Source organism: Odocoileus virginianus, chromosome 31 (genome assembly GCF_023699985.2).
Source record: "Odocoileus virginianus isolate 20LAN1187 ecotype Illinois chromosome 31, Ovbor_1.2, whole genome shotgun sequence".
Lineage (NCBI taxonomy): Eukaryota > Metazoa > Chordata > Mammalia > Artiodactyla > Cervidae > Odocoileus > Odocoileus virginianus.
In genome coordinates, this window is record NC_069704.1 from 38,882,365 (window position 1) to 38,909,481 (window position 27,117).

Here is a 27,117-nt window from a genome sequence, read left to right on the forward strand (position 1 = left end):
ACATACATATATACATACATACACACACACTCATGGGTGCACCTGTACCTATACACAGGCTCGGGAATGAAGTCTTATGCAAACAAGTGACTGGTAAGACATCAATTTAAAAAGGAGTCAAACCTTACAGAATTTTCATTGCACTGAGCAGAGCAATCAGTTGAATTGTAGGCCTTTTCAATAGTCACACATTCACCACTGCTGCACACCTAGAAATGAAGTCACCAAGATCAATTAGAATTACTCACTCAGAATTTGTACCATTTGTCCTAATGAAAAACCACATGTACAGTCTTCTGTGGAAGAGGAAATCTTCTATAAATGTTAAGTGGGTATTTGAAAAAAATGCACTGTGCAGTCAAATATTGTTATATACAAATACATTAATCATGATAATGTCTATGTCCTCATGACTTCTTCAAATGTTAACCTATCAATGATTCTACCATTGTAATTGTAGCAATTTTGTCTATTATTTCTACCACATTTTCTTCTAATTTGATAAGGATCCATGTTTGTTATATCACAGTTGCTAGCTGGGTATTTTGTCAATATCCATTAATCTTATTATTATGATTTATTTATTAATTTTGTTTTAAATTATGCTTTTGGGGGGGTAAGTTTTATGACCAAATTACTGTTTTGTTGCTCTTGGTTATTACGTGGCTTATCTTAGCTCATTTATTTGCAAAGAGTCAGACACGATTAAGGGACTAAACAAACAGTTTCTTTATCTAGAATTCCTATTAAATCTGTATCAGATTTCTTAGAACTGCATTTCTTATTTTAATTCACTTTCTTTTCTTTTTAGAAATTTCATCTTAGTTTTCTTTTTTAAGAAGAGTAACTTTCAATTTACTGATTTTTTTATAGTTTTGATTCCATGGCTTACTGCATAAATTGCATAAAAGCAATCATGATTCATTTTGTACTCTAAAGGCAGTTCTTCTGGATTGCAAATTTTATCATTTTTATAAATTTAGTACCCTTTTTAAGAATAATAGCATGTTTTATTTTTTAAATTAATTTTTAGTGGCACATATTTGCTTTATAATGTTATGTTTATAATCTTATATATAACATATATGTTATATTTCTTCTATGTTGCTATATAATGTTATATCATGTCATATATCCATTAAAATTAAAATATAAATTTAATTTATTTCTAAAGGATTTTCCTCTTTCTAAAAATGTATCACTTTCACGGAAACTATCATCTTTGATTTCTCAGACTGTCTCCTTTGTTCACCATCCTGGTTTCTTTCATGTATGTTTTTTAGTCTTCTTCCTTATGTTTACAGAATGGGTTTTCTATATACATGATTAAATACTGAGAAACTTTGTTTTAAAATCCATGCTGACCTCTTTTCAAGTATTTCAGGCTCAACCAAAGGAAAATACTGAGATGTTTCTTACTTTTATTTTGCAATTTTGAATATTTACTAAAGAGATAGCTACAGAGACCAATTTTGAGCAATTCTGTACGAGAGAACGAACCAACGAATTTCCTCTTTTCTCTTCTCTTATTCTCTCTGCAGTCTTCTTTCTCTCTTACTTTCTCTTCTCTTTTATTTTTCATCTTTTTTTTTTCTTATCTATGTTGTAAGTTCCTAGTATAACTAAGGAAAAGGGCACCTAGGTGTAATGGCATATGTTTGCCCTATTTTCCTATGCCAAATGAAACTGACCCAGAAAGAATAACTACTAAGAGAAACTAGAATGCTTTTAAGGCATTTGAAGTTCCTCACATCTAAAAAAATGGTAGCTCAGTGTAAATATGAAAATGACAAATTCTATAAGTAGTGTCCTTATGATAACTCTATAGACTAGTGTTTACTATGCATGGATTCCCTTATGAGGAACTGGTTCAAGAACTGCCACAATTATGAGTGGTGCACTTCTGTGCTGAGATTTCTCTTGAAGGATTTAGGTCCTCTGTGTGGTGGTGGTACCTACTCACAGTGTGTTTGCACCATCACCAAATGCTCTTTAACAACTTCTCTCCTTTCAACCTCTTTGCTGAATCCCAGTCACTCTACGAAGGGGACCTCACACTTTTGCTTGATACCTCTGGCTGATTTTCCTTACCTGAAGTGAATAGAAAACTATTTGGTATTTTCTTTAAACTGATGCCTCATACACTCTGTTATTGAAAACTCTTGACCTTTCTAGATGGTGGTTGGTACACAAACAAATTTTCATAACTGTTGACTCCTCACCATTTTTATATTTATTTAGTCATTTTCATGAGGTGTGTAGCTCAGTTGTGTCCGACTCTGTGACATGGACTGTAGCCTGCCAGGCTCCTCTGTCCCTCTGTAGTTAAAATTATGCACTTGAAATATGAAATATAGGTCTCTATGAAATTATTAACTTCTGATTCCTTTTTTATATGCTGCATTTGTACTTTCCAATTAATTTTCTATCTCATTATATGAATGATACTGTAATGTTTGTGGGTGGTGGTGTAGAGAAGGGGAGCCATGTCATAGATACTTTTCAGTTTCAAAGTTGCTGATTTTAATACTGTATTCTATTTTTCAAATACTCTTGTGCTTATAAACCGTGATGCGCTGGCTATTGTTTTTAGTATACGTTCTCAAGTCTTCACCTAAGAGTGATAAAACCTTCCCAAACCTAGCTTCATTCTATTTGTTCAACTTAGTTTCCTACCATTTCACCTAGAACTCCAATCACACTAACGCTGTCAGTTACCTGGATATGCCATATGTTATACTTTGTACCTTTGTATATTATGTCGGTATGTCTTTTTAAAAAAGCATTTTCTAAAAAAAATAAAATAAAATAAAGTCAAACACAAATCCAAAAAATAAAAAAAAATAAAAAGCATTTTCTCAAACCATGAACAAGATGAAAAGACAACCCTCAGGATAGGAGAAAATATTTGCAAATGAAGCAATGGACAAGGGATCAATATTCAAAATATATCAACAACTCATGCTACTCAAATATCAAAAAACAAGCACCCCCCCAAAAAAGAGCAGAAGACCTCAACAGACATTTTTCTAAAGAGGACATACAGATGACCAACATACACATGAAAATATGCTCATCATCACTAATTATTAGAGAAACGCAAATCAAAATTACAATGATCTATCACCTCACACCAGTCAGAATGACCATTATCAAAATATATACAAGCAATAAATACTGAAGAGGGTGTGGAGAAAAGGGAACCTTCTTGCACTATTGATGGGAATGTAAATTGATACAGTTACTACAGAGAATTGTATGTAGATTCTATAAAAAACTAAAAATAGAGCTACCATATGGTCCAGCAATCCTACTACTGGGTATATACATAGCAAAAACCATAATTCAAAAAGACACATGCACCCCAATATTTATTGAAGCACTATTTACAATAGCCAGGACATGGAAGCAACCTGAATGTTCACTGACAGAAGAATGGATAAGAAGATGTGACACATACATACAATGGGATATTATTCAAAGTAATATTTAACAGGAACAAAATTGGGTCATTTGTAGAGATGTGGACAGACCTGTATAGGTCTGCCATACAGAGTGAAGTCAGAAAAAGGAAAACAAATATATATTAATGCATATATGTAGAATTGAGAAAAATGATCTTATTTGCAAAGCAGAAGCAGACACAGATGTAGAGGTCAAACACATGGACACCAAAGGGGAAAGGAGGGAGCGGAATGAATTGGGAGATTGGGATTGACATGTATGCAATATTGATACACTATATAAAATAGATACCTGATGAGAGCCCGCTGTCAGTACAGGGAACTCTGCTCAGCGCTCTGGGATGATATCAATGGGAAGGAAATCCAAAAGAGAGGGGATGTATGTAAACATACAGCTGACTCATCTTACTATACAGTAGAAGCTAATACAACATTATAAAGCAACTATACTCCAATAAAAATTCGTTAAAGCACAGAAACATGTCTTTTCTCTTCTTCTGTATGTTGAAAATGTTCATAAAGTCGAAGCTGAAAGGTCTGTCATTCAATGGCATCAGGAGATGCCATTCCATGTTCTCTAAGAAAATTCAGTCACTTCCTTTGGACTCATACACATTGATCACGTCACAATGAAAGCAACTGAGTTGAATTGTAATGATACACTTGATTTAACCTAAGAAATTCTCATGTACACACATCTTTACATCATCTGTGTCCTGCACAGATACTGGCATTGTAGTACATGCCCAGTAAATACATCCGAATGAGTAAAATAAATGAAGACTGTATGGCTACTTCATAGTCAATTAAATTCAAACATTAAGTCTATAATTTCATTAAGCATCTACTGTAAGACACTAATTAAGCACATTTGTAACATTTACATAATTGGTATAAAATATTAAAATGAATATTCATTTATTAAAATGAATAGTGTTGTTGCTACTCTGCTCATTTAAAAAATGTTGCAGACTTTTTTCTGTGTTCCCATAGATAGGCCCTCTGGGGCCAATTACGGGATCCAGTGAAGTTTTAAGTGACTGAACAAGAAGTTTTAATAAAACAAAGGGCATTCATCTTACCATTCCATCGCCACATTTTGTGCCAGGTGCAACCAGGCCAAAATCCTTAGAATCATGGTACAAATAGAAGGTTTTGCATTCACTGGTATTCTGTTTCAGATGCTTCTTAAGGTGGTAGATCTTCTCTTCTCCAAGGACAAAAGAGTGATGCCCACCTGTGCAAAATATCTTTCCGCATTTGATATCTCTGAAGGGAAGCAAGAATATTGGCTCACACTTGGGACAAGAAATAGGACTGCTAGAAACTAGGCTGGCAGTGGAGTGGCCTGCTTATTTTTTTTTAAACCTAGGCTTGTCAGAGCCCAGGAGAGGCCAGGTAAGCCTATGGACAAAGTCCTGACCCTGAAAACAGATGAGCAGACAAAGATACTAAATGACTATATTTCTTTATGATACCTAGGTGATTCTCATAAAGTAATATTAGCTCAAGCTTATAGGAGAATATTATTAGTAATTTGGATAAGCGTAACTTGAATCAGTGGCACATTGGGCACCTACCAACCTGGGGAGTTCATCTTTCAGTGTCCTATCTTTTTGCCTTTTCATACTGTTCATGGTTTCTCAGGGTAAGAATACTGAAGTGGTTTGCCATTCCCTTTTCCAGTGGACCACATTTTGTCAGTGATTCATCTGTCTTGGGTGGCCCTACACGGCATGGCTCATAGTTTCACTGAGTTAAACAAGGCTGTGGTCCATGTGATCAGATTGGTTAGTTTTCTGTGCTTGGGGTTTTCAGTCTGTCTGCCTTCTGATGGAGAAGGATAAGAGGCTTATGGAACCTTCCTGGTGGGAGAGACTGACTGACAGGGAAACTGGGTCTTGGTCTGATGGGTGGGGCCATGCTCAGTAAATCTTTAATCCAATTTTCTGTTGACCAGTGGAGCTGTGTTGCCTCCCTGTTATTTACCTGAGGCCAAACAATGGTGAAGGTAATGAAGATAATGGCGACCTCCCTCAAAAGGTCCCATGCATGCACGCTACACTCAGTGCCCTCAGCCCTGCAGCAGGCCACTACAGACCCAAGCCTCCACTGGAAACTCCTGGACACTCTTGGGCAAGTCTGGTTCAGTCTCTTGTGGGGCCACTGTTCCTTTCTCCAACAGGAGATGGCAAGACTGAAAGGTGATGTTTTAGGAATCTGTGAGTTAAAATGGACTGGAATGGGTGAATTTAACTCAGATGACCATTATATCTACTACTGTGGGCAAGAATCCCTTAGAAGAAATGGAGTAGCTATCATAGTAAACAAAAGAGTCTGAAATGCAGTACTTGGATGCAATCACAAAAATGACAGAATGGTCTCTGCTCATTTCCAAGGCAAACCACTCAAGACCACAGTAATCCAAGTCTATGCCCTGACCAAGAATGCTGAAGTTGAATGGTTCTATAAAGACCTACAAGACCTTCTAGAACTAACACTCCAAAAAGATGTCCTTTTAATCATAGGGGACTGGAATGCAAAAGTAGGAAGTCAAGAAACACCTGGAGTAACAGGCAAATTTGGCCTTGGAGTATGGAATGAAGCAGGGCAAAGGCTAATAGAGTTTTGCCAAGAGAACTCACTGGTCATAGCAAACATCCTCTTCCAACAACACAAGAGAAGACTCTACACATGGACATCACCAGATGGTCAACACCAAAATCAGATTGATTATATTCTTTGCAGCCAAAGATCGAGAAGCTCTATACAGTCAGCAAAAACAAGACCAGGAGTGGACTGTGGCTCAGATCATGAACTCCTTATTGCCAAATTCAGACTTGAATTGAAGAAAGTAGGGAAAACCAATAGACCATTCAGGTATGACCTAAATCAAATCCTTTATGATTATTGAGTAGAAGTGACAAATAGATTAATGGAATTAGATCTGATAGAGTGCCTGGAGATCTATGGATGGAGGTTCATGACACTATAGAGGAGACAGGGTTAAAGACCATCTCCAAGAAAAAGAAATGCAAAAAAAAAAAAAAATGGCTGTCTGAGGAGGCTTTACAAATAACTGAAAAGAAGAAAAGTGAAAAGCAAAGGAGAAAAGGAAAGATATACCCATTTGAATGCACAGTTCCAAACAAGGAGAGATAAGAAAGCCTTCTTCAGTGATCAGTGCAAAGAAATAGAGGAAAGCAATAGAATGGGAAAGGCTAGAGGTCTCTTCAAGAAAATTAGAGATACCAAGGGAACATTTCATGCAGAGGACAGAAATGGTAGGGACCTAACAGAAGCAGAAGAGGTGGCAAGAATATTAAGAAGACGTGGCAATAATACACAGAAGAACTATACGAGAAAGATCTCCATGACCCAGATAATCAGAATGGTATGATCACTCACCTAAAGCCAGACATTCTGGAATGCGAAGTCAAGTGGGCCTTAGGAAGCATCACTAGGAACAAAGCTAGTAAGGTGATGGAATTCCAGTTGAGCTATTTCAAATCTAAAAGATGATGCTTTGAAAGTGCTACACTCAATATGCCAGCAAATTTGGAGAACTCAGCAGTGACCACAGGACTGGAAAAGGTCAGTTTTCATTCCAATCCCAAAGAAAGGCAATCCCAAAGAATACTCAAACTACTGCACAGTTGCACTCATCTCACACACTAGTAAAGTAATGCTCAAAATTCTCCAAGCCAGGCTTCGACAGTACGTGAACCATGAACTTCCAGATGTTCAAGCTGGATTTAGAAAAGACAGAGGAACCAGAGATCAAATTTCCAACATCTGTTGGATCATCAAAAAAGCAAGAGAGTTCCAGAAAAACATCTACTTCTTTATTGATCATGCCAAAGCCTTTGACTGTGTGGATCACAACAAACTGTGGAAAATTCTTAAAGAGATAGGAATACCAGATTACCTGACCTGCCTCCTGATCAGGTCAGGAAGCAATAGCTAGAACTGGACATGGAACAACAGACTGGTTCCAAATCAGAAAAGGAGTATGTCAAGGCTGTATATTGTCACACTGCTTATTTAGCTTATATGAAGAGTGCATCATGAGAAACTCTGCGCTGGATAAAGCACAAGCTGGAATCAAGATTGCTGGGAGAAATATCAATAACCTCAGATATGCAGATGACATCACCTTTATGGCAGAAAGCCAAGAAGAACTAAAGAGCCTCTTGATGAAAGTGAAAAAGGAGAGTGAAAAAGTTGGCTTAAAACTCAACATTCAGAAAACGAAGATCATGGAATCTGGTCCCATCACTTCATGGCAAATAGATGGGGAAACAGTGGAAACAGTGGCTGGCTTTATTTTGGGGGGCTCCAAAATCATTGCAGATGGTGACTGCAGCCATGAAATTAAAAGACGCTTACTCCTTGGAAGAAAAGTTATGACCAACCTAGACAGCATATTAAAAAGCAGAGACATTACTTTGTCAATAAAGATCCGTCTAGTCAAGGCTACGGTTTTTCCAGTAGTCTTGTGTGGATGTGAGATTTGGACTATAAAGAAAGCTGAGCAGCGAAGAATTTATGCTTTTGAATTGTGGTGTTGGAGAAGACTCTTGAGAGTCCCTTGGACTGCAAGGAGATCCAACCAGTCCATCCTAAAGGAAATCAGTCCTGAATATTCATTGGAACGACTGATGCTGAAGCTGAAACTCCAATACTTTGGCCACCTAATGCAAAGAACTGACTCATTGGAAAAGACCCTGATGGTGGGAAGGATTGAGGGCAGGAGGAAAAGGGGACAACAGAGGATGAGATGGTTGGATGGCATCACTGACTCAATGGACATGAGTTTGAGTAATCTCTGGGAGATGGTGATGGACAGGGAGGCCTGGCATGTTGCAGCCCGTGTGGTTGCATAAAGTGGGACATGACTGAGTGACTGAACTGAACTGACAGAACTTGAATCAGGACATTAAATTTTTTTCTTTCTTGCATAGAGCACATCAGTTGATTCTTGTTAAAAAAAAATCTATGAAGTTGCTATTATCATAACCCCCTTTTCACAGATGAGGCAACAGTTGGAAATAAAGTAAATTAAGTGTCCTTTTTTAGAAGTATATTTAGAAGCAAAGTTGAACTTGACTCTAGGTTTTTATTATTGTTGCATTCAGTACAGATCTTGTTTGGGAGAATATAGAAACCATGTCATACATCATAAACAAACCCAGAATATGGGTTTAGCATATGTGTTTTAGAAATTGGATCTAATATTCAGTTCTCCCATCCTGTTTTCAATGTCAGCATCTATCTTTCTTTCTTCTGATGACTTTCCTTCTCTCTTTTTCTTTCCCCCTTTTCTACCTATTTCTCCCCTTTTCTCTTTCCTTCTATCTCTCTCTCTCTCTTTTTGTAGTTCCTTCCCCTCCTTTTCTTCCTAAGAATCATAAATTTTCCCATCATTCCCTGCATTCCATGATTTTCAGTTACAAAATACAGAACATAAAAACCAGTTAATTCCATCAGGGATGTGTGGTCTCTCCCTTCTTGCTCCCCTTTCTTTCTAAAAAGCAAATATTTTAGTCGCTCAGTTATGTCCAACTCTTTGCTACCCCATGGACCTTCGCCCACCAGTCTCCTCTGTCCATGGAATTCTCCAGGCAATAGTTCTGGAGTAAGTCACCATCCCTACTCCACAGGATCTTTCCAACCCAGAAATCAAACCCAGGACACCTGCATTGCTTGCAGATTCTTTACCACTTGAGCCACCAGGGAAGCCCTCTCTTCCTAATCTCCTGAGTGAAAAAGAGAGACTTTCGGCTGTCAGAGTAAAAGCTGTTCTGATTTTGCAAAAATGCTTTGAGAGGGCACATGCTTTTCTTTACAAGGTACTTACTTTTCTTCACAAGGAATTAATATGCGTCCCTTGTTTTTGCAGTATCCAAATTTATTTCCAATTGTATTCATTTTGTAGCAAATATCAGAACTGGCTTTCGCTTCTGGGATCCAAAGCAGTATGATAAAAGTAAAACAATGACAACATGATTGTGACAAATCATAAATGCCTTACTTTTCTTATGTCATTGAAATTTCATTGTCACTTACATAGTAGTGAAACAGAATGGGATAAATAAATTTTAAAACTATCTTATTGCCTCAGGAGGATATTTTAGGAAGCAATATGGATAGAAATAAGGAACAAACATACCTTAACCCACATACTTAGATAGGTAACTAATGTGTGTGTGTGTGCATTCTTAGTTGCTCAATTGTGTCTGACACTTTGCGACTCCATGGACCATAGCCCGCCAGGCTCCTCTGTCCATGGGATTCTCCAGGCAAGAATACTGGAGTGGGTTGCCATTTCCTCCTCCAGGGGATCTTCCCAACCCAGGGATTGAACCTGTGTCTCCTACATCTCCTGCATTGACAGGCGGCTTCTTTACCACTGAGCCACATGGGAAGCCAGTCAATTAATATTAGAGGTAAAGTCAATGAATATTAAAGGTATTATTTAGAAAGGTGCCAGGTCATATCTGCCATAAATGACATTATCTCCAATCTTGCCCCCCAAATTCCTAAAGGACAGTAACAGAGAAACAGTGGCTATTATCTTTACCCATCATTCACTGCCACTGTCTCTTACCATGATCAAACAATTCAGAGCACTGATCATCCCGGGTGGGACAGCTCCCCATGAAGCAGTAGCCTTTTGCATTCTTGCAAGGAAATCCATTTACTCGGAATTGGTCCTTAGGACACCCCGAAGAGTGGCCAGTGCACCTCTCAGGAAAATCACATTCAGTTTTTGCTGGTCTGCATATAGACCCTGCTTCTTTTATCTGTGGAAGAAAAATGAAGAGGTTGATTCTTGGGCATCCTTAGGCAGGCAAGGAAGGGTCAGTGAGTGGGAGGAAGTAAGTAGGTTGACCCATTTAATTTCACTAAAAGAAATTTTTTTAAGGATGGGTCATGAGATCATGATTTCCTTCTGCTTTCCACTGAGAATTACTATCTTTATTGGCTTGTATATAATTTTAGGAATGACAAGCTGGTGGTATTGAAGTTTGGATTTGGAACAGCCTTGGGGCAGAGTTGGAATCGTTTAAAATGGGGAAATGAGCTTGTGTTCTTCTCATCTCGCCTTCTTCATTCCTTCGTCCCTCTCCCCCAGCCCACCATGCACACAGAACTGGGAACCCCTGACTATATATATATGTTGACTTTCATTTAGGGAGGGCATGACATGGAAGTATTCTCTCATTTAGTCATTCAATATGCATTTGATTGTGCTGGGGTTTTGGAAAGATTTGAGGATGAATTAAACACACTTCCTTTCCTTTTTCAGTTCATGATCCAGTGGTATGAAGGAAGAGTCAGTGAACCCTTGGACGGAGGCATTTGGGTTTCTGGTCATCCTTCCTAGGGATCTATCTCTAGGTACTCGTTTCTATCGCTTTCAATTCCAATAAAACCATTTTCCCTGTAAGTTCACTGAAGTAGGGGTGCCATTTCCCTCCTCAGCTAAGGTGAAATAGGCTAGTAGTCATTGAAAAAAGACCAAAAATAATGTTGGTTGTATGATTCCATTTCTAAAATTGTAAGCAATGCTTACCCACTTCTCCATTTCCCAAACCACAGCACAGATCAGGGTTTAAAAGTCAGAGTATTTCATAAGAGGCTCTATTGAGTACCAGCAAATCTGGCTGCAATCTGGGATTGGTAATGTAAGGTCACTCAGTGATCAGACAACTCTTTGGTTCTATGTATACTTAATAAACTGAAAACAGAGAAACCCAGTCCTAGCAGAGTTTCTTACCTGGCAAGAGTCACAGCATTCTCCTTCAGCACAAGTAAACCCTGGCTTCAACATACATTTGCGTGCATCACAGCAAGGATTACTGCAGTCCTGGCAATCATCAGAAATGCAAGATCAGAAGTGCTTTGTACTTTGGCTCCTGTTTAAAGAGTTAATTTACTGTGTTTCTGTGGAACTTAGCCTTAGTTGTTTTTCAGAGTTCAATTTAAGTGCATGGTTCTTGATGGTGATAAGTGTATAAAGGCTCCTGCTTCCAACTAGTGTCTGGGACTTTAATTTGTTTCCTTCCCTTGGAGCTGTTCAGTACTCTCACAAGCCCAAAGTTTGTGACCTTTTTGGCACCAGGGGCCAGTTTCATGGAAGACACTTTTTCTATGGACTGAGAGTATGAGCGATGGTTTCAGGATGATTTAAGTGCATTGTATTTATTATACCTCCAAAGATAAGAAGGGAGGCGGAGCTCAGGTGGTGATGTGACCAATGGGAGTGGCTGTAAATACAAATGAAACTTTGCTCAGTCTCTCACTGCTCACCTGCTGATGTGCAGACTGGTTCCTAACAGGCTACAAACTGGTCCATGGCCGGGATTAGGAACCCCGAAGTAAGGTATTTCAAGTGTTAGAATGAAGCTGTAGCAGTATTCCAAACAATGCACAGTTTCCGAAGTTAAGGTTCTTTTCACATTTAAGCTAGACATTTGAGAACTAGAAGCCGTAACTTCTGGACCTGTCAGTCTCCACTCTGATCATGGAGTCTCTTTGTGGCCATCTCACTACACTGTTTTTGAATTGTGCAATGTCTACAGCATAGCTCCTAAAAATGTTGTCCTTGGACTTCCAGCATCAGCACAATGTTGCAGGTTTGTAGGAATAGGATCTCAGTTCTACTCCAGACATACTGAATCAGAGTCCACATTCTAACAACATACCGGGGTGATGGATGAACACTTGATAATGTGAGAAGTTGTTATCTAGGACACATACCTATACGATGAGCTCTAGAAAGAAAGAGCTTCTATGTAGAAGAAAAGCAGATTAAGAATTAATTTAAAATATGCCTGCAAGGCTTATTCTAAATGTTCCAGAGACTGCTATAAATCTGTGTACGTTTGGAAGGTTTCTGCTCAATTAAATTTTCTAATAATGTGAACTGGTCAACAGGGATATAGACTAGCTTCATAAGGCCCTGAGTCAAACTCAACTGACTGTGTGGGATTTTGTAGAAAAAATCCTACTGTGGAAGAGAGATCGGACTTAAGGAGACCTATGGGCCCTTCGCACTAGAAGGCCAATTAGCATATAAACCAGGCTAATGAGACGCTTTGGGCCTGAGGTAAGATCACTACACACAATTCATGACTTGGGAAGAAGCTTTGCAAAGAGGGTACCCAACAGCATGTTTCCAATTCTTTTTTTTTTTTAAAGCACACTTGTTGAAGTTTTACAAGGATTACCATGGTTGATTAATGGCTACATCTGTGCCTAGGTTCTAGCTGAGTTGACATTTTGCAAATCGAAAGACAACATAATTTGCAAATACCTGAACAAGGCCACAATCACATTCCTCTCCATCATCCAACCTGTTGTTTCCACAATATGGGTAATCAGATAGCTTGTCAGAAAATGGAACATTGAACATGCATGTCAGCTGGTAATCCTTGAGAAATTGCTGGTACTGGGTTTTGCTGCATTTACTGAATTTCAGTGCAGGAATACTAGAGATAGGATGAGTTAAAAATAAAGATTAATCCTATCAATGCATAGTGGTAGAACAGCCATGAAAATTCTATGAAGAAATGAGAAGAAAAAACAAAGAGAAGACTACTCTGGTGCTCCAGTAGCTGGGAGTCTGCCTGCCAATGCAGGGGACGTGGGTTCGATCCCTGATCCAGGAATATTCCACATCCCTCAGGGCAACAAAGTCCATGTGCAACAACTGCTGAACCCATGGTCTAGAGCCTGCACACCACAAGGAGAGAAGCCACCACGATGAGAAGCCCATGCACCACAACCAGAGAGCGGCCCCTGCTTGTCTCAACTAGAGAAAAGCCCACACGTGGCAACAAAGGCCCAGAGCAGCCAAAACAGAACAAACAGAGATGATGGACTCACAGTCCATTTACCTTTCCTGCTCTCACCTTACAGTTACTGCTGACCAGTAACTGGGCTCTTTATTACATGAAATGTCTTTTTGAAATACAGCCAACACAGGATAGTTTAGTGAAAATATTCAGACTATATATCTTCCAGAATATGCTTCCTGAAGCCTGTGTGCGTACGTGCTAAGTCACTTCAGCCCCGTTCACCTCTGCGACCCTATGGACTGTAGTCCACCAGGCTTCTCTGTCCATGGGATTTTCTAGGCAAGAATACTGCAGTGGGTTGCCATGGCCTCCTCCAGGGAATTTCCCCAACCCAGGGATTGAACCCGCGTCTCTTATGTTTGCTGCATTGGGAGGCAGGCTCCTTACCACTAGTCCTGCCTGGGAAGCCCCCTGCAGCCTACATCTAGGCCAACTCTACCTGCTGTTTCCATGTCACCTTTTACTGTTCCACTTGAAATAGTCTATATATTTGTCTATCATCTGTGCAAGATTGCTAGCTTCTCAATACAGGGACTTAATCATGTTCAAATTTTTAAAAAAATAAGCACTAGCTAACAGGATACCTGGCAGAAATTGTTCTCTATAACATTTCTTGAAGCAATTTATTTTCTTACACATCCTAGGAATGTGATACACTTCTTTTCAAATTGAAACTCACCTCCCTTCTATCTTTCTCTGGTTTTGACTCCCTGCTCTTTATTATTGATACAACGATTAACTACAGATGGATTTTTAAAGTCTTGAATACATTTGAGGGGGATGGTGTGTTCCCCTCCCAAATATTACTAATTATGTAGATAATGATGTAAAATTAGATATCAGTTACTGAGTTCTTACCCAGGATATATTAGGAAAATTCCAGATAATAACTATAGTGCTAGTCATTCAGTTGTGTCAGACTCGTGACCCCATAGTCTACAGACCACCATGCTCCTCCTGTCCATGGGATTCTCCAGGCAAGAATACTAGAGTGGGTTGCCATTCCCTTTTCCAGGGGATCTTACTGACCCAGGGATCAAACCGGGGACACCTGCATTGTAGGCAGATTCTTTACCCTCTGAGCCACCAGGGAAACCATAGCCGTATAATAACCATGTAGCCCTACAGTACTGAGTTTTAATCAAAGTCATTCATCCAATATGGAAATATTTTCTCTATATTGTTGGAATCTCACCTTCCACCGCTATTCATCACACATTTTTCCAAAGCACAGGTACATGGGTAATCATCATGACTCATCCCAAGGTTATGCCCCAACTGGTGTGCCATTCTGCTCGCAATTGCATTGAGGTCAGGTAAAAGATCCTGAGGCCAAAAAAGTCTTGCATTAGAAACTTCTATAAAATAGCACACTACAGTACATAAGCTTTGAAGTCACTAAGATCTGGTTTCTAGCTTCTGGCTAATTAGTATCTTATCTGAGAGATTATGAACTTAATTATCTTCCATCCTTGCACCTTAATTTCCTCACTTATATAGTGAAGTTGGACAAAACCTTTTGATGGTTTCTAACTCTAACATTTGTAGATTTTTTTTTTTTTTTGGTGAAGTAATAGTCATTATTGATTTTATATAGACTCATTCTTACCTATAGCTCAAACTTATTAATTAGCATCCTAACAATAAAATAAACATTATTGATTGTCTCCTATTACTAGATATTCAAAGGGCATAAAAATAAAAATATGTGAGTTTAGGGTTTTCAATTTATAATCTCACATTAGGCAATAATGTGATACAATCATGAGGAGGGAGTTACTATTGTGAAAAAAGTCAGAAGATCGGTAATAGAAAATCCAAGGCAGCGTTGATTGCTCTCACTGTTCTTATTTCTATTTTATATTTTAATCTCTATGTTAGTGGAAAATTTTAATTTCTGAAGAGGGGTGGGATATCAGGTTACTATAAAGGAAAAACATCCCTAATTTGGTTATTTCATCTTACTCATATGACATTTAAAATGTATCCTGGATGGGTTATAATGTCATAATTGGAGTGCACAGCCTATATTAGATTAATTTGACTCTATTATACAAAATTTTATTTCTGAAATACTATAGGCAAAATTATAATCATTAAAAAAAAACCATGGGAATAAAAAATCAGGTAGTCATCTTAATAAGTACTAGCTTTTAAGTTCAAGGTCTTACAAGACTGTCTTGAGCATGGCAACAACTTGGTAAAGACACTACAGGAAATCAACTGTGATATTTTAAAGCTTATCTTAGGGTTACTTGGACAGAATTTACTGGAAGCCTAGTGACCTGGGAAGGGATTGGGTAAACAAGCGGTGTTGGCAGTTTGTAGTTTGTAGGTTTGCTAAAGTTGAATGGTAAGACCATTTAGATATGATATTTGAAGTGGTTTATACATTTTCTGAATAAACCATTATGTTCATTTGTTCACTTGCTAAACCAGCCATCAAGTTTTATGTACATCACATGTCCTTATAAATAACTGTATGTAATAGGCAAAAGAGCTTTCCTGGTCTTGGTATGTTAATTCATATATTAACATAAGTAGTGAATACTCTTTTCATATGTAAGAACCTTTCAGTAGGCTTATAACGTTAATAGGATTTTGACAGAAAGTTGCTGCTGAAATCTTCAGATTTCATATTTGACTTTGTAAAGAAATAGAAGTATATACCAAAATTCTATCAGTGTGATTATTTTTATCATGCTAGAGAAGGTTTCAAAGGCAGGAAGAATCATCCAAAATCCAATGTTCTTTTAAATTCTGAAAAGCACTGGTTTATCTTCATTATGTATCTATAGTTTTTATAATACATTTCCCATTTAAAAAAGAAACAAGACAGCTTGCTTCATCATGACATATTTTGATGGGAATGTATGAGAAGATGCATACGTGGTTCCTTTCAATAGAACACAGAAAATTACAAGTAATTTAAGGTAAACTTTCTAATTAAGTAATGTAACATAAATAAAACACAGCCCACCTTAACAACACTGGAGGAATAATAGGGCAGGCACATCCCCCCTGGATAGGAAGTTCCATGCGCCGGTGCATAGAGCCACTTTCCACTGTGAACAAGATACAAATAAACCCGTAGTTCAATTAACACAAAGACTGAAGTGAAGTGAACCCCCCAGTGCTAGTACCCTGGCACATGAAAAGTGCCTTTTCTTTTTCCTGGAGTTCTGGAATGGAGGATGACCTTAGTTGATATCAAACTCATTTTAAACCTATGGCATTTTAGAGGCATTGAGAAAGTCAATGTAATCTTGAAATTAAATCATTAAAATGCCCTTTCCAAAAAAAAAATAATAATAAGGTCAGAGTCCATTTGACTTATCTTTAGTTTGCCCTGCACTCAACTTTGGATAAGGTCACTTAAAAGGCCTAAATATTTAAAAGGGTTCAGAGGGGAAAATGCAGCATAGTGAACAGACTCAACACCATGATTAGTTTGCTGTGCTTGAAAATTAAAACAAAAATAATCAACCATAGAAACTCATAGAGAATTTGATAACTATTATCAGATATTTTAAAACACTTGTCATGTAAAAAAAGCCTATTCCTGGATTATCTAAAAAGACAGATGTAGATGTGTATACTAAAGGGACCCAAATCTGATATGCTTTCAAGAAAAACATTTAGAGTTTTACCACTCTGAAAAGAACTGTCATAGATTGGAGGGCCATTCTTAGAGTATAATGAAGTGAAAGTAAAAGTCATTTAGTCATGTCCAGCTGTTTGCTACGCCATGGACTATACCGTCCATGGAATTCTCCAGGCCACAATACTGGAGTGGGTAGCTGTTACTTTTCCAGGGGACCTTCCCAACCCAGGGATTGAACCCAGGTTTCCTGAATTGCAGGCGGATTCTTTACCATCTGAGCCACCAAGGAAACTCAGAGTATAATACAGAGGGTCCAAATACAAGAAAGGTTGTCAGGTCAGGTGACCAGTCTCCGTCTTCAAATTTTTTCATCAAGAAGAGATGCTATTTTTCTGTCTTCACTACTGAAATATTTATCTCCCTATATTTAAAAATCTTAGTATTTGACTATGCATCTTAGAATAATTTAGGGTTCTGATCTTTCCAGACTCTGGGAATCTTGAGAGAATATCAGCTATGGAGATGAAGCACCAGAGAAAGCACCATCTGGATTCTAACTTAGCTCATCATTACTGAAAACCAAAAGTCACAGCATGATAATGTCATATATGGTATCCAATCACTTCTAGATCTATGTGAATATAGAAGGAAGACATATAAGAAACCCAACACATAAGAAGTTCCAAATATGATGCTCAGTTAAACATTTAGCACTCCCCTCCCCATATTCCTATTTGTAGACATACTAATAGTGTGTGAAGCTACTGCTCAGAATAAGAGACATTTGTGGAAGTAAAAGTTTGTCTATGTAAAACAAATTAATATTTCCAGACTAACTTCTTGAGTATTTTAAGACATACATCCATGAAATAGGCAAAGGGGCTGTCTTGCTTGCTATGAAGGTCATGATGATATTTTAGCTTACCCCTCATGATTTTGGGACATAGTAGTCTGACTCTTTGTGACCCCATGGACTGTAGCCTACCAGGATCCTCCCATCCATGGGATTTTCCAGGCAAGAGTACTGGAGTGGGTTGCCATTTCCTTCTCCAGGGTATCTTCCCAACTCAGTGATCTAACCCATGTCTCCTGCCTCATAGGCAGATGCTTTACTGTCTGAGCCAGCAGGGAAGTCCATAGTACATGAATGTGTGAAACTAAACCAGATACAGTTATTCCCCTGGAGATATGTGTTACAGCCATGTGATACCAGAAATGATATCTGGAGTTCTGGTTTGCTCATCAAGCTGCCAAATGACAAGACTTGAGCTCCGATTATGGGCCTTGCAAGCTTCATAGTTCTGAGCTCAGACTGAAAGTTAACACTGAGATAATGCTGTTGTTATTGTTGTTCAGTCACCAAGTTGTGCCTGAGTCTTTGTGACCCCATGGACTATAGCACGTTAGACTTCCCTGGAGTTTGCCCAAACTTATGTCCTTTGAGTCAATTATGCCATCCAACTATCTCATCCTTTGTTGCCCCCATCTCCTCCTGTCCTCAAGTTTTCCCAGAATCAGGGTCTTTTCCAGTGAGTCAACTCTTTGCATCAGGTGGCCAAAGTACTGAAGCTTCAGCTTCAGCATCAGTCCTTCCAACATTCAGGGTTAATTTCCTTCAGAATTGACTGGTTTGATCTTTGAGTCCAAAGGACTCTCAAGAATCTTTTCCAAGACTGCAATTCAAAAGCATCAATTCTTTGGCATTCAGCCTTCTTTATGATCCAACTCTTACATCCTTACACGACTACTGGAAAAACCATCGCTTTGACTATACACACCTTTGTTGGCAAAGTGATGTCTCTAGTTTTTAATACACTGTCTAGGTATGTCACAGCTTTCCTTCCAGGGAGGACATGTCTTTTAATTTCATGGCTGCAGTCACCATCCACAGGTATTTGGGAACCCAAGAAAAGAAAAACTGCTGCTGCTTTCACTTTTCCCCCCTTTACTTACCATGAAGTGATAAGATCAGATGCCATAACCTTACTTTTTGAATGTTGAGTTTTAAGCCAGCTTTTTCACTCTCCTCTTACTCCCTCATCAAGAGGCTCTTTAGTTTCTCTTCACTTTCTGCCATTAGAGTGGTATCATCTGCATATCTGGGCTTCCAGGTGGTGTGATTGGTAAATAATACATTTGCCAATTCAGGAGACCTGAGAGATATAGGTTCTATCCCTGGGTCAAGAAGATCACCTCGAGGAGGGCAAGGCAACCCACTCCATTATTCTTGCCTGGAGCATCCCATGGATAGAGGAGGAGCCTGATGAGCTACCATCCATTAGGTAGCAAAGAACTGGACACAACTGAAGCAACTTAGCACACGCACACATCTGCATGTCTGAAGTTGTTGATATTTCTCCTGGAAATCTTGATTCCAGCTTGTGATTCATCCAGCCTGGCATTTGGCACGATGTACTCTGCATGTGACAGGCAGGGTGACAATGTACAGCTATGTTGTACTCCTTTCCCACTTTTGAACAAGTCAGTTGTTCCATGTAAGGTTCTGACTGTTGCTCCTTGACTTGCACACAGGTTTCTCAAGAGACAGGCAAAGTGGGCTGGTATTTCCATCTCTTTTAGAATTTTCCAGTCTGTTGTGATCCATACAGTGTATTCAATGAAGAAGAAGTAGATGTTTTTCTGGAATTCCCTTGCTTTCTCTATGACCCGATGGGTGTTGACAATTTGATCTCTGGTTCCTCTGCCTTTTCTAAATCCAGCTTATACATCTGGAAGTTCTCAGTTCACATACTGCTAAAACCTAGCTTGAAGGATTTTGAGCCTAATCTTAGCATGTGAAATGAGCACAACTGTTTGGTAATTTGACATTCTTTGAAATTGCCTCTTTGGGATTGGAATGAAAACTGACCTTTTCCAGTCCTGGGGCCACTGCTGAGTTTTCCAAATTTGCTGGCATATTGAATGTAGCACTTTCACAGCATCATCTTTTAGGATTTGAAAGAGCTCAACTGGAATTCCATTACCTCCACTAGCTTTGTTCATAGTAATGCTTCCTAAGGCCCACTTGACTTTGCACTCTAAGATGTCTGGCTCTAGGTGTGTGATCACACCATCGTGGTTATCTGGGTCATAAGACCTTTTTTGTATAGTTCTTCTGTGTATTCTTGCCACCTCTTCTTAATTTTTGCTGCTTCTATTAGGTCCTTATTGTTTTCTGTCCTTTATCATGCCCATCCTTTCATGAGATTTTCCCTTGATATCTCCGATTTTCTTGAAGAAATCTCTAGAAAGTGTATCTGTGGGCTGTTTTATAGGCCTTAGGAGAAATACTGGGATTATAGGTAGATGAAATAGGTAAAGCTGGTACCACCCTTATATGGTAGCTTTAAGGACATCAAAAGAGATGCTGAAAGACCATTATTAGGAAAAAGATAATTTACAAGGTCATTTGGAAATATTCTATTTAACCACACATAATGTTTTATTCCTGTGACTTTTATCCAAAAGTCAACTGCTTTAAAAATATTTTAGTTTATTGTGTTATTTTCTTTTTAAAAATAATCCATCTAATATGCAGAAAAATAGAGCAGTTACATACCTGAGTAACATACTGTGATCAAAATTTTTCCTTTTTTTAAGGATTATTTCTTGCCAAGCTGAGAAACGCAATAAGGTAGTTTCTATGTTTGAATCTACTTCTATTTTGTCTCCATTTGTCCATATTTCAAGGCCAACTAATGCCACATGAATGTTCAAGGTTTTATAAATCTGTTCAAAGGAGAAACAATTTTTCACAATGTCAAATTGCAGAAGGATCCTTTATTGTGACTATATTTCTTTATATTAAAAAAGTAATTTTGATGTGTGAAGTACATAGTCAAATGTTCAGGCCTCATTTTATAAATAGCTGTATTGAAACAGAATGTGAGGTTGAATCATCCAGAATATTGGGTGAACCGCCATGGCCAACCAAGAAACTTGGCTAAAAGCATCTGATTCTCCTTGAAATATAATTCTGATAGGCACTGGGCTCAAGATATGTCTAAAATAAATACATGAGTAAAGCTCTGAGATAATACCTGACCTGAAAACATGAATTTATGAACACTGGCATACAACAGAACGAATATTCTTTATCCATCTCTCTACTGAGGTCATTAGTTGGTTTGGTAGTAGACTAGAACATTGATATTGCATTGTTTGCAAAGGGATTTGTGCAAAAATGTTCATAACAGCTTCATTCACTGTAGCCCAGATTGGAAAATACTCAAATGAATATCAGTGGGAGAATGGGTGAACAAATTGTGATTTCCATACCCTAGAAAACTACCTAGAAATGTCAGAGAACAAACCACCAATACACACACAGATACATGAATGCATCTCAGGCATTGTGCTAAGCAAGGGAAGTCAGACACAGACAAGACCCGCAGGATAATTCCATTTGCATGAAGCTGTTAGACTAGAACTAATCTACAGTGAAATTTTTCAGAAAAGTAGTGTGGAGAGCCAGCAGGTTACTCCGGATAAAGGAATTTTGTGGGAAATGGATTCTATTATGGTCATAGGCATGTGGCTCACATAGGTGGGTTCATTGTTCAAATTTTTATAGCTAAGACTTGTGCATTTCAAACTGTTGAACTTACCACTCTCAAACCTGTAAAATAATAAAAAGAAGAAGGATGCACACTTGCATATTTCGAAGTATTGAATTAACCTCCTGAAACTTGTAAAAATACAATAATAACAATGCAAGTGGTGGGCATTGGTTAGTGATATTGATAAAGAGTAGAATGATGGTAATCACTGAAATTGGATAATGAATACACAGAGGTTCATTATACTGTTCTGCTTACTTTGTGTATGCTTAAAATCTTTCATGAATAAAAAGTTGTAGAAATTTAAAAAAACAACAAACAGTAACCTAGCTCTCATGTTTGTGCTCTGTGTTTGATTTTTGGAATTACTTTGTTGTGTAAGAAAACTTATTGGGAATTGCTTAACGCCTCAAAGCAGATGGAAATAGTTGTAGCTCAAGGCTTCTCACCCTTATTCCCATCTGCTTTTGTAAACACAAAGTTGATAGATACTTTGATGCCAGGACAAAAAGAATTTAAGCAAATATTATGAAGATTTTGAGACAAAGAACTATGTGTTAAATCAATTTTATATCTCAAAATAGCCAGTACAAGTCAGTTGAAAGGAGGAGTGGATGATAACTATAAACACTGAGTTAAGAACAGAAATAGAGAGGTCAACTTGATAATATCCATAGAAGGTGTAACTGATTATTAAGAAGTTTAATATTCACATCATTGCTATAAAAATAATCTTGTACTAATTTTTCACTTTTCTTAACCTGCATAATATGACTATATAGAATTTCATGTGCCGACACAATAATCATGACTCATGGTCATTTCATAACCATGAAGAACTATGGTTTTCATAAACTCTTATAAAGTTAGATCTTTAGCTAAACCATGATCTCAAACCTAACTAGATGTTCATTCCTTTGTCTTTCTTGATGAGTTAGGTCCCGTGAGATTTTTTCTTAACCTGGGTTCTTTGGACTCTCTACCTTCTTGGGTGGACTTCAGGTTCATAAAATTGTAATCAAGTGCAAATGGAAATGCTATTTGCCATTCTCTGGATATATTCTTTTCTAATGAGAAAATATCACTGAACTGAACTGAAAATATTTAGTACAAATTCAGCAATGTGCAACAGTTTGGGGATGGGAACTCAAGGAGAGAGATAGACCTGTGTTATATTTGGATCCATGTTAGGGGAGTAATAAAGATAATTGCAAGAAACAGGAGAAGCAGCCCTTGAGATTCCCCCAGAGCAAAGCCACTTCTGGACTGGTGAAAACCCCTAAAAGATGGGCATCCCAGCAGTGCTCAGCCTAAGAGATGGGCAGACAGAGCTGATAGCCTTCAAGCAAAGTCAGTGACCCTGTTCAGCTAGGAAAGGGGGTCAGCTTGACTTAAGACAGCCAACAGAGCTTTATCAGTTTCAGAGCTGCTTCTCCTGCTGTGCCCAAGCAGAGAATCTGATTTGAAGCCCTGCTTATTGCTGAATATAGACTTCAGTCTGTCTGACCAGGGACTCTTACCATGGAATCTTCATAGCCCGTTCAACAGCCCTAGGCCCAGTAGAATTTGAACAGAGGTCAGCTCATGACTTTCCCTATCTGCAGAGCAAAGCTGATGGCCTCACTTAGCCCAGGAATTCAGTACACAGTCAGGGCTGGTTCAGGTCCCCAAACATTCTAGTGAAAAACTAGAAACAGATCAGCTGGTGAATGAAAAAAATCACTGACCTAAAGGGGTGATTTCTACAGTGTCTTTTTGGGGGGCCTTCTTTATCCTAGTAAAGGAGCTGGCTAACTCAGAAGGAGTCACTTTTTAAAAGATGTGTAAAATTCACAGTATTATTTATTTAAAAGGGTTCTAGTTGATTCTAAGTTAGACAAAGTAATCATTTGCCGCTTTTCATAGAAATGTTTCCCCTGATCTCTCTGTTTGAAGATGGATTAGCATTTGAAAGCCTTTTTGCTATACAATGCAAGGTCATGGAACAGTAATTTCAAAGAATGGATTTGATTATTCATGGTGGGTAGTCAAGCCTTTGTACACTGCCTTGTAAATTTTGTGCTTAGTAATGAATGCTTGAAACTTATCTAAATATTAAATATCATTTACTTAGAAAACTTAAAACTTACAGTTGTGATTCATTTGTTGCTTTGATTTTTTTTTCCAACGGAATTTTGTTAATTAGCTGTCTTGGTGAATTATATTTTGGGCTGTCTCAGAATCAGGATTACTAGAAAAATCCAGCAGAGATCTAGCCTAAAAGTTTCTTTCATTTGTGTTTTTGGCTTGATTCAAACTGTGTCAAATCTTACCATGTTAACAAAATTGACCATTCCCCAAACTCGGTTCCTCAGTCTACTGTGAGGTTGACTATTCCTGCGATACTGGAAAAATAGACATTCAATTAACATTCATTGATCATAGAAACTGAATGCAATTTCAACAAAATTATTCCCATTATGATATATTAAAAAAAAAATTCATTGGCTTTCCTTCCAGTGAGCTGAAAAATCTATACAACTTATGCAGAAATACACTTTTAATATAAAATCACCAGATACAGCAGTTTCTAAAGGCAGTTTTAACTTGGCACTATTTTAAGGTGTTTCTTTATAACTCTGTTCCCTCTTCACATTACATTATATAGCATTATACTAATTTATTAAGTCAACTGATAACTATTCTTTAAAGCAGGGGTCCCCAATCTCTGAGATCAAATGCCTGATGATCTGAAGTGGAGCTGAAGTAATAATAATAGAAATAAAGTGCCCAATAAGTGTAATGCACTTGAATCATCCTGAAATCATCTCCCCACTTCCTGGTCCATGGAAAAATTGTCTTCCAAGATATCAATTCTTGGTGCCAAAATGGGTTGGGGACTGCTGCTTTAGAGTCCATATTTATAGCAAAATTTATTAAAGCTGTATCAACCAGTATATTGCAAAAAACAACTTTCTCAGCCCTCCTGTATCCATGGTGGGCACAGACTCAGGAGCATATAATCAAGGATCATCCTGGAGCCAGAGATATGATGGAGAAGGACAAGTAATTGTGGTCCATCCCACTTCTCTCCACTTGGGCTTCCCTGGTGGCTTAGCAGTAAAGAATCTGCTTGTGATGCAGGAGACTGCCAGTAATGCAGGAGACACAGCTTCAATTCTGGGTCAAGAAGATCCCCTGGAGAAGGAAATGGCAGCACATTCCAACATTCTTGCCTGGGAAAGACAGAGGAGCCTGGCGGGCTACAGTCCATGGGGTGGCACAGAGTCAAACACGACTGAGCGATTGAGCACAAACCCACATATAGATTGTGAACATATTTTCAATTTTTCTGTAAGTCGTTCATCATTTCCATATGTTCATAATGGAGAGGGAGGGTTCTATTTTGACTCAGTCTGCTGTATATCCAAAGACCTCATTGTCTCTTAACATATGTCCGGGGAAGCTAAAAACAGAACTTTGAACCTGGAATGAAATTTTGATGAAAATACTACTTTCTCTTTGCTAAAAAATCACAACTACAATAGAGAGCAAATGTTTAAGTGAAAACTTACCATGTTATCATCAGCAACAATGAACAGTTCAATATGCCTTTCTTTTTCCTTGCTCTGGAAATATATGGAAAATTGAATGAAGTGTGGTTAATATTTCTTATCTTAACATTTTAAGTTAACATTTTCAAGGTGAAAAATGTTTGTATTATGTAAGGTGAGGTCCAAGAGTATATCTAATAATTCTAGAAATTTAGGTAAATAAAACCCGCTATGTTATTAAAACATGTGGCTCTATTCATCAGATTTTAGTGAAACTGAAGCAACATTCCATATTTTATATTCCTTCATTTCTTTGTTTAGTATTTCAGGTAAAATAAGAGTTATAAGTAAAGAATCATGAATACAGTTTTTAACATTTAGGTTTTTTTTTTTCTCTTATAAAGTAAACACTAAGTAAGTTCATGTAAAAAAGGCCATGTATAGTTGAGAGCAGGACATATAACCAGTCAATAGGACTGACTGTATTCCTTCTACTCTTCTGTCTCCCAATCTCGCTTTGTTGAAATTCAATTCCAAGGAACCTTGTAAAACATTGCTAATTATAGATCTTTATTTTATAAAACACAGTTCCAGGAAATTCTAAGTTTTCAGCCTTCAGTATCAGGCGCTAGGTATATGCATATTCTCTTGAGTATAAACCAGAGGCATATCGTTCAACTATTTAACTAAGTTATTCTTTTCTGAGCTAATTAATCATTTATTAATTGATTGATTTAATCAGAAAACAACTCTTAGGCATCTAGAAAGTTTCAGGCACAGTCTAAACCATGGATATGTGAAGAAGACAAACATTCACAGATCTTAAGGTTAACACCTCGTGGGGATTTAAGATGATATGAAAAGCCTAAAACACTATCATTGCAGTGTCATTCCACTGGAAATTCCACCTTAACAATTAGAATATTTGGTTTGATGTGAGGGAGATAATCTGGCTTATAATCAACAACTCCCCAAAAAAATGTGGCAAGAAAGACAAGGAAACAAATGACAATATTTAGGAGCGATTTCAAGATGTAAATTTCATTCCTTCCAACCACGTTTAGCTCTAATACTATAAATCTATATATTTAGGATTGCAGATATCCACCTTCTTTGAAATTGGTGAGACAAGCTGAGATTTGCTATAGAAAATGCACACTTTCTATAAAGATAAGAACAACAAAAAATTGACATTTCAGATTTCAAACAGTGAAGAGTCAGATTCAGGTAGCATATATACGGCATTCATTGGGCTTATAATCTCTCTCTTGAGATGAGAAGGAAAATAAGAGGCATTTGACATGGGATAAAAATGATTCAAAAATAATGCACTCACTTCCATTTTGGAATCTTCCAGGGATTTAGTATTATCCTTTGGAACAGTTGTCCTGGTAAAGTTGAGCTCTGTACAAGAATAATTGACAGGCTGCTGCATCAGGGGGTCATATCTGAACACCAAATGTTCTCCCTCATCTGAATATTTCACTGGTTCAATGAGGTATCTTTGATCTCTCACCCTGAAGAACCCCCTGTGGAAATTAGGAATACAATGTCTATTTAAAAGTCTCTCTCATTTTACTGCTACATTACCAGTACAGTATTTCTCTGTTCCACTTTGTGGAGTTTGCGTTTTTAAGAAAGGGAAACATACTTTAAAGCAATTATCCTCCAGTTAAAATAAATACATTTTAAAAAATAAGAAAGGGAAACAGTGGAGTCAAAGCCTCATGTCAGCAGGTAGCCAGGTATCCTGAGTGAATAAGAGGTGATATACTGATGAGATGATCGGATGGCATCACTGACTCAACGGACATGAGTTTGAGCAAACCCTTGAAGACAGTGAAGGACAGGGAATCCTGGTATGCTATAGTCCATGGGGTCACAAAGAGTCAGACATGACTTAGAGACTGAGCAACAACGAGAGGTGATACAGCATGTGACTCTTTGCTAAGAGATAGCTCGTCCGGATTTCAGAAATTTGACAGCCCCGTCTTTCCTCTGAAGCCTGAGTAGAGTAGCAATTCCCACTCATGGCTGAGGACCCCTGGCAAGTCTGCGTTCATGCAAAAATTTTGTGAATTTGTATGTATT

General features: G+C 38.0%; 1 protein-coding gene across 1 annotated transcript in view; it reads right to left on the reverse strand.

Annotated features, from left to right (window-relative positions):
• ADAM7 (ADAM metallopeptidase domain 7) overlaps positions 1-27,117 on the reverse strand; it is a 43,358-nt gene that overhangs the window by 6,771 nt on the left and 9,470 nt on the right. The window contains exons 6-17 of the mRNA XM_070459129.1: positions 26,363-26,555; positions 25,048-25,101; positions 23,806-23,877; positions 20,494-20,663; positions 16,311-16,395; positions 14,526-14,656; positions 12,787-12,961; positions 11,248-11,337; positions 10,075-10,270; positions 9,325-9,427; positions 4,547-4,733; positions 129-209 (exon numbers count right to left, since the gene is read on the reverse strand). Coding sequence (XP_070315230.1) covers positions 129-209; positions 4,547-4,733; positions 9,325-9,427; positions 10,075-10,270; positions 11,248-11,337; positions 12,787-12,961; positions 14,526-14,656; positions 16,311-16,395; positions 20,494-20,663; positions 23,806-23,877; positions 25,048-25,101; positions 26,363-26,555 — 1,537 coding nt within the window. The remainder of the gene's footprint in view (positions 1-128; positions 210-4,546; positions 4,734-9,324; positions 9,428-10,074; positions 10,271-11,247; positions 11,338-12,786; positions 12,962-14,525; positions 14,657-16,310; positions 16,396-20,493; positions 20,664-23,805; positions 23,878-25,047; positions 25,102-26,362; positions 26,556-27,117) is intronic.